Genomic DNA, 8,192 nt, shown 5'->3' with positions numbered 1-8,192 from the left:
ACAATGCCTAGTAGTGCATGAGGTCATTTGGTGTGATCTTTGCAGAACTGACCTGCTGAAAGGGCTTACTAAAGAGCCACATCTCCTGAGTAAGACATAATCTAGATGACTCAGTTGAGCTCAGCAAGTTCTATCAGACTAAGTTAAACAGAAGAGTAAAGTTGAAAGCAAGTAGGAAATCAAGAGGAGCTAAGGGCCCTGCAAATTTCAGAGTATTGAGCCACTGTCATAAAGCTGGACTAATATAGAGTGAGAGTGTTACTCTATTTATCTCAGGCCTACCTTCAACAGACAGCAGTCTTCAACTACAGATTGATTTCCTGAAATCATTTAATTGGATGTGGCTGACTATCTTCCCTATTATAGGGGGCTGAGTTGTTTGATGTGTTCACTCATGTTATTCCAAGGTGGAAGCACATGTGTATATCAATATAGCAACACAATTGTTATATACACTGCGTGCACAATTATTAGGCAAGTTGTATTTTTGAGGATGAATTCCATTACTGAACAACTACAGTGCTCTCTGTCAATCCAAAATGTTAATCAACCTCAAACCTGAATATTTAAGAAAGTAAAAGGCTTTCTTAGGAGCATATCTATGTGTGCACAATTATTGGGCAACTATTAGTCTGCAGAATTATTATGCAACTAAATGAAAAACGAAAATTCCCCCATCTCACTCATTTATTTTCATTTGTTAAAGTGAGAATAATAAACAACTCAAAATTTACAAATAAACATTTCTGACATTTCAAACAAAAAATCAGTGACCAATATAGCCACCCTTCTTTGCAATAACAGTCGTAAGCGTTCCATTCATGGATTCTGTCAGTTTCTTGATCTGTTGATGATCAACTTTTTGTGCAGCAGCAACCACAGCCTCCCAGACACTGTTCAGAGGGGTGTATTGTTTTCCTTCACCGTAAATCTCCCATTTGAGAAGGGCCCACAAGTTCTCAATAGGGTTTAGGTCAGGTGAGGAAGGGGGCCATGTCATTCTTCTTTCATCTTTGAGGCCTTTACTGGGTAGCCACACAGTGGAGTACTTCAATGCATGCGATGGAGCATTGTCTTGCATAAACATCATGGTCTTCTTGGAAGATGCAGACTTTTTCCTGTACCGCTGCTTGAAGAAAGTGTCTTCTAAAAACTGGCAGTAGGTTTGGCAGTTGATTTTGAGTCCATCTTCAACCCGAAAAGGTCCAACTAGCTCATCTTTAATAATACCAGCCCATACCAGTACCCCACCTCCACCTTGCTGGCATCTGAGTCGAAGTGGAGCTCTGTGCCCATTACTGATCCAGCCACAGGCCCATCCATCTGGTCCGTCAAGAGTCACTCTCATCTCATCAGTCCATAAAACCTTTGAAAAATCTGTCTTCAGATATTTCTTGGCCCAGTCTTGCCGTTTCAACTTACAGTGTGTGTCTTGTTCAGTGGTGGTCGAGTTTCAGCCTTCATTACCTCGGCCATGTCTCTGAGCATTGAACACCTTGTACTTCTGCGCACTCCAGGTAGGTTGCAGTTCTGGAATAGGACAGCACTGGAGGATAATGGGTTCCTGGTAGCTTCACGTTTGATTCTTCTCAAATCTTTGGCAGTAAATTTGCGTCTTTTTTTCTCAACACATTTCTTGCGACCCTGTTGACTATTTGCAACTAAATGTTTGATGGTTCTGTGATCATGCCCCAATATCTTAGCAATTTCAAGAGTGCTGCATCCCTCTGAAAGACTTTTTACAATTTTTGACTTTTCAGAGTCAGTTAAATCTTTTTGGCCCATTTTGCCTGAGGAAAAGAAGCTGCCTAATAATTATGCTCACCTTGATATAGGGTGTTGATCTCCATAGGCCACACCCTCCCTCATTACACAAATTCACATCACCTGATACGCTTATATCCAATCAGCATTCAGGTTTATACAGCTTGGAGGTGGAAAATAAGCATAAAAACAATATGGTCAAAATACTCACTTGCCTAATAATTGTGCACACAGTGTATCTTACCACAGGAAGGGAAGCTTTGGGATCCCAGTACTTTCAATCAGTTTTGAGGGCCACAGGGAACACAGTAGTGAAGTTATTACAAGAGGCATGAAATTTTCAACTGATTTCCCCACCACCACCCTTGTTTCGGGGAAAAATATTCCCCGTTTCAGGATAGTTGGCAGGGTTTTAAGCAAAAAAAAAAGGGGGGGGGAATGTTAAACCTTAAAGTGGCTTAATGCACTCTACAGCTTACTTTTATAAAAAGCTGTGGAGAAAGGCACCATCAAAAATAAATGTTTTGTTATTGAACTTTAGCCTATGCAGTCCTGAGGGACAGCATGCAATTCAGGCATTCCTCTCCGACAAGAATATTAAGTATCATAAAGAAAGTGTGGCTGTAACAGAAAAAATTCTTTAAGACTGCATTTAATAACCAAATCTGTCCAACCCACAGCCAAACATAAGATGAAATAAATGTGCAAATATTAAAGTTATTATTTATTTATTTTAACAAATACTAAAGCAAAAACAAAATGGAACACACGAAAAATTGGCAGTTCCTTAATTTGGCCCAACAGTAATTAGCACAAAAAAATAGCTTAACTAATGTAAATTAAAGTAATGACTTGGTAGTTCGGACATGATAAATATATCTCAACTGGTTTCTCAGAATGCACCAGAATACAACACTCCTAGCACTGTCGATTCCTATCCAACAGCATAAAAAGAAATGATTACTGTACAGTAACTACACATTTAAGGAAACCTAGTATTAATAATACTCATGAACAGGTTGAAGTCACTTCATAAACACTTTTCAGTTAGCAAAATACAACAAAACAAAAATGAAGGCTTGTGCAAAGCCTCAAATTGACGCTTCACTTTGATGAACCTTCAGTGATATCTTCCTTTGATATAGCTTCATAAAACGAAACAGTCCCCCACTCCAGGTGCCATACTGTATATGACTATTTACTTTGCATACACAGAAATTATTTCCACTAATGTGAAGGGGCCTATTTCTATGCTTTGCCGGGGGGCCCAAAGCAAAGCCCGTAGCTTTCCTTTGATACATGGTATCAGTTGCTCCAGTGATCAGAGTCAAGGCAGCTCCGTGAAGTGATGCAATATCACTCCCAAAAACCAGAACTAACCACACAAAGAAGCTAACGCTGTTATAATCCGTCTGAAGATGAAAGGTCCCCTGTACAAGCACCGAGTCATGTCTGACCCTTTGGGGGGACGCCACTTTTGCGACGTTTTCTTGGCAGACTATAGAGCAGGGCGGTTGGCCATTGCCTTCCCCAATAGTCACCTTCCCCAGCAAGCTGGGTACTCATTTTACCAACCTCATTTGCTCATTTCTTATTTTGAAAGTTATTTTGCTATTTCATTTTATTTTTGCCTTTTTTGGACACAAATTCTTACAAGAGACACCAACCATCATTAATAAAACCACAACACAGTTTAAAAACAAAAACAAACAAGTAATCCAAGATTCCTTCCTCCTTGGAAGATGATATCTGAGATCAGCTTTGCCTACCTACCTGTTTCTCCTCTTGAAAAGGCCCAAATTTTGAGCTTCCCAACTCTGTCAGCATTACTTCTGCTGCACATTTTGCTTATTTCAAGTTGGCTTATATGAGAATTCCATAATTCTTAATTAAATGAATGGGGACTCATTTGATAGAATTTGCATGATTCTCCTAATGATTTCCACAATTGATTGGCTGGCTCTTTTTCAAAGTAATATTTTATTCCAGAAATAATTAAGCTATAGAGAATCTACTGATAATATTATAAACTTAAATACTTGTTAAGTCTAATATATTAATGTTACATTTAACCTCAAAAAAATTTAGCAGTTACATTATGGACTGTATAGGAAATCAAGGAAATTTGGTGAACAAGGCTAGATTATTAATTTGCATGAGCTGATATCTGTAATCAATTGGTTGACCAAAAGTATAACCCTATGCATGTTTTTGCAGAAGAATCTCTCTCACATTGCCAAGACTGGACTATGAATTTCTGAATCAGGATATTCAGCTATCTATTCTCTTCAGGCTATTAGTGTAATAATAAAAAATCAAAAGGAGGCTGTAGGCTGTTTAATTTTTCTTTGTTTTTCTCCCTTTCAAACTACAGGATTATTATGAAACTGAAATTACCACTTGAGAATATATTCTATATTTATATGAGAAAAGCATTTCAGTCACACACTGATACATTGAGCCACTGATATACAGACCCATTGATCCAAACTGGTATGTTTCTCCATGCATCTTTGGCCTGGATCTACCAAAGATAACAATCCTCCTACATTCACATAAACTTTTACTGCCCCAAATATAAAACTAGTGGCGTAAGTTCATAGCTTTCTAATCAGCCTAGGATAACAACATGGGTAAAAAGGCTCACAATACTCCCAATGTGTTCTAATTCATTCAACTTGTCCAATTCCAAATTTAAAAAAAACACACTTCAAATTACAGCATTTAAATTTTCATTAACTGCACACAATTATTCAAACAATTTATGCAGACATTTAGCACTCTTCACAAATTCTCTTATAATTCATGGCATGAAGTAGAATTTCTATTTTGTATCTAACATCTTTATATATCTTAACTAACTTGCAGTAGATACAATAAATTGGTATAACAATATTTTATTTAACTATCAGATTTCTGCTCTCTACTGCCCCCAATGTATTTCAGCCATGTTCACTAATCAGAAGTGCCCCTTTTCCCTTTCCAACTCTTCTCTCTTTGCTCAAGTTCAGCTTCAGTGAAGGCTGCTGGTCCCCAATTAGTGATCAAATGAGGATTCTTGGAACCTGTAAGACATAATATTTTAGGTTTAGTAATTTAAATACATGTGTCACAATCTAGTTCTAACTCTGCTTTATGGTTAGTTGTGTGAGAATATAGATGGGGAAAATATATTAAAAATGCACCCCATCAAAAGCATTTAAATAAAAATACTTTTAAAATGCCTTATGTATACCAAGATGGTTTGAAATAAATGTAAATAAAATGAATAATAATAATATACTATAAAATAAACCAAAGAATCTTAATAAAACAGTTTAACCAAACAATGCATTAATTTTCAAATAAATAAATTTTGACTTGGTACCAAAAAGATCATAATGCCACTGCCAGTTTTATTTGTATAGAGGGTTGAGAATGTTCTAAAACCAAAACACCATCAAAAGAAGTCTCTGCCTTGACTCCTCTCTCTCTCCTTTACCATATAATGCACTTTCCTTAATAAGTTTTAACTGAGATGACCTCCTTCCAAAGTTCCTGAGACCCAAGTAGGGAGAGATAAGCCTTCATATTTGGGGTTCCATGTCACTTAGGATCTACAAGTAAAACCAGCATCTTCAATTAGACTCTAAATATACCCTGTTCAAATACTGGCTATACCAGTTAAATCCTGATGGTGTTATCTGCATTAAATGAAGGTTCCAGGAAACCTTCAAGGAGAGGGCCACATATAAATCATTATAATAGTCTAATCAAATTGTTATAAACATGTTGATTTTGTGACCAAACTATCCTGCTCAGGATGAATTGTAACTGTTGAGCCAGCCAAAGTTGGTAAAAGGTAACTGGTACCACTGAAGCTGAAGCAACTGGGACCCCACCAATCATGGTGGATGCAAAAATACATCTAAGTGACATATCTAAAACTGATTGCTCAGCTGTCTTCTGGATATAAAAATTCCAAGAATGCACAGCACTCTGGGTTATGACTTATCACCCCCAGTCCACTGCTTTCATGCTATCCATTTTCAAGTTCATATTCTGATCTACAGCTATATAAAGGACTAGATAGTTGGCGAAGAGAACATTGCCATTTGCAGATTACTGACATTTTACTGTGATTTTCTAATGACCTCATCTAGTGTCTTTATACACATGCTAAAAGCCTAATGTATTCTTACATGTGTTTAGTCATAGTCACTATACAACTTGCATTATCTGTGTTCTAACCACTGTGCAGTTTCAGAGCCCAGGGCTTTATCACAGACATAGCTGGACTCTATACTGCAGAAGAGGATGCTTAAGAATAATTGTTTCCACCTCATTGTTCCTCAGCAAGACCAAGTTTCAATAGGAATGCCAGCCCTCTTATTAAGAACCTTCCAAAGAATATTCAGGAATTATTTGGATTTCACATGTTTCTCATTTTAATAGGACAACAATTCAACAGGAATTAAGCAACAGCCAATTGAAACTTCACCAGAAAATTGTCTCACTTGCTATGACAATGGAATCACACAGAAATGCCCTAGCTTCAGCTCAATAATATGTCACTCAGCTGGAAATACCAGCTTCAGATCTGTCCTTTAGAAGACACTGTACTAGGAATACTTGAGATTATCCCATGAATACTATGAATAAAGAAATCTCAGTTTTGACCTCCCAAGTCACCTCCCACTAGAAATATAAGTGGACGATAGTCAGTACATCATCAGACATCTAATCAATGTTTTTGTCCCAATAAAAGTTACAAATACTCAAACACATTAGGTGAGCAAATTACTCTAAGCTATTGGATTCCTTATTGATAAAAGGAATTTTCTCTCTCTGAACTTTCCAGCCTATGCTGGTAGTATAGTATATATCTAAGCAAACAGACCTGGGAGAGGTCCTTCTTCCTAACTCATGCCCCCAGATGATGCACTGTTGGGCTATTGGAATATGCAATATTCAGGCTTATTTACAACTTTGCTTTGTTTATAAGACAGACAGTAATACTATATCTAGGTACCATAGTAATGAAATGGCTACTCTATTATGGACAGTCAGGTGTCCTTCCCCTGCAAAAAAATATTGTCCAATTTTAATTTAATAGTTATTTAATGCTCTATGGAAAATATTTACTCCCCAGCATCTTAACTTGGGAATGTATTTAAAACAAGCATGTTTAATAGTGACATATCAAAGCTGCTCTCAAGATCCATTATCTTTTCTGGGAAATTTATGATTACAGATGATAATGCTGCTGCTATTATACTCTACATGCCATCTGCAATAACATCATCATTTTTACCATAATTCACTTGACTCTGAAAATGTCCTGTTGAACCAGGAGCTTATGCTCCTTAAACTGTAGATACAATCAGTGATTGGTGAATACACATTTGCTTGGTTGAATTCCATTAAAAAACTGAAACTGACCTCCATTGTTTTTTTCAAGACAAACCATAAGAAATGCAAATAAACCTAATCACATACATAATTCTATTACCTGCATGCAGCATAAATGCATCTCATATAGAACACTTATAATTGGACAGTAATAAATATAAAAGCAGAACAATCAAACTAATGTAAATGTTGTAAATAAGCCTCTAGAAGAAAGGCCAACAGAGTTTTATGCCATGATGAGGCTAATGAGAAATTTGACTTGCAGACACCTAAAATCTCAGCTGGCAGTGTTTGCACCATGTTTCTTTCTCCTATTCAGCATTTGGTTCAACTATGTTTCTCCAGACAATAGCACACACTAAACAGGAAGTGCAGCTCAGGCTGACTCAGTAATAGTTCAGACTTCTTGGAAACCATAATGGGTTATTTAAGATAAAAATAACAGCATGAATGCTGATTCACAAAATAAAGGGTTGTTTCCTACCTGGTTCAATTAATCGAATTAATCCCTCATGATGAGCTACTCGATCTTTCCAACTTTTGGTTTTGCTTGCTGCTACTTCCAATTTCTTCTTTACCTCCTAAAACAGAATTAACATCAGCATTATATAGAAACAAATTCGTTTTGCAACAGAGACTCTCAAAATACCTCAAAAAGAACACCTCTCCACGTGATCACATCAGGCTGGGCTTTAACTGGACATGACAGGCAGGGATCAGCCAAGATCAGCACATGGAGGAGCACACAATTGCAAACACTTGTAAAGAGGTTATTCACAGTGCCCACAAAAGCCAATTTTAGCTGCTGCTGAACTACCCCTAAGTTCCTGTGGACATAACTACATATCCCTATAGGTATGATTTCTTAGCTGCTATTACATTGCCAAGTTTCAGCCACTTCCTAAATCTATTCCTGATACATTTTTTGGATACAATTATCTCCACTCCATCTCTGCACATTTTATTATCATACCAAACTGGTACAATAATACTTTAATCCTGGTAATTTTCTATAGATACTGTAATTTTCTGCTAAT

The 8,192-nt window shown here is 36.9% G+C and overlaps 1 protein-coding gene across 1 annotated transcript in view; it reads right to left on the bottom strand.

The window, feature by feature from the left end:
- Positions 1-2,475: 2,475 nt before the first annotated feature.
- Positions 2,476-8,192, bottom strand: part of SWAP70 (switching B cell complex subunit SWAP70) — a 47,561-nt gene continuing 41,844 nt past the window's right edge. The window contains exons 11-12 of the mRNA XM_063289453.1: positions 7,640-7,736; positions 2,476-4,829 (exon numbers count right to left, since the gene is read on the bottom strand). Of these exons, the coding sequence (XP_063145523.1) occupies positions 4,720-4,829; positions 7,640-7,736 (207 nt within the window). The 3' untranslated portion in view covers positions 2,476-4,719. The remainder of the gene's footprint in view (positions 4,830-7,639; positions 7,737-8,192) is intronic.

This window comes from Candoia aspera, chromosome 1, assembly GCF_035149785.1.
Source record: "Candoia aspera isolate rCanAsp1 chromosome 1, rCanAsp1.hap2, whole genome shotgun sequence".
Classification (NCBI taxonomy): domain Eukaryota; kingdom Metazoa; phylum Chordata; class Lepidosauria; order Squamata; family Boidae; genus Candoia; species Candoia aspera.
Note: the sequence above shows the minus strand (reverse complement) of the source record. Positions and strands in the feature narration are given on the sequence as shown.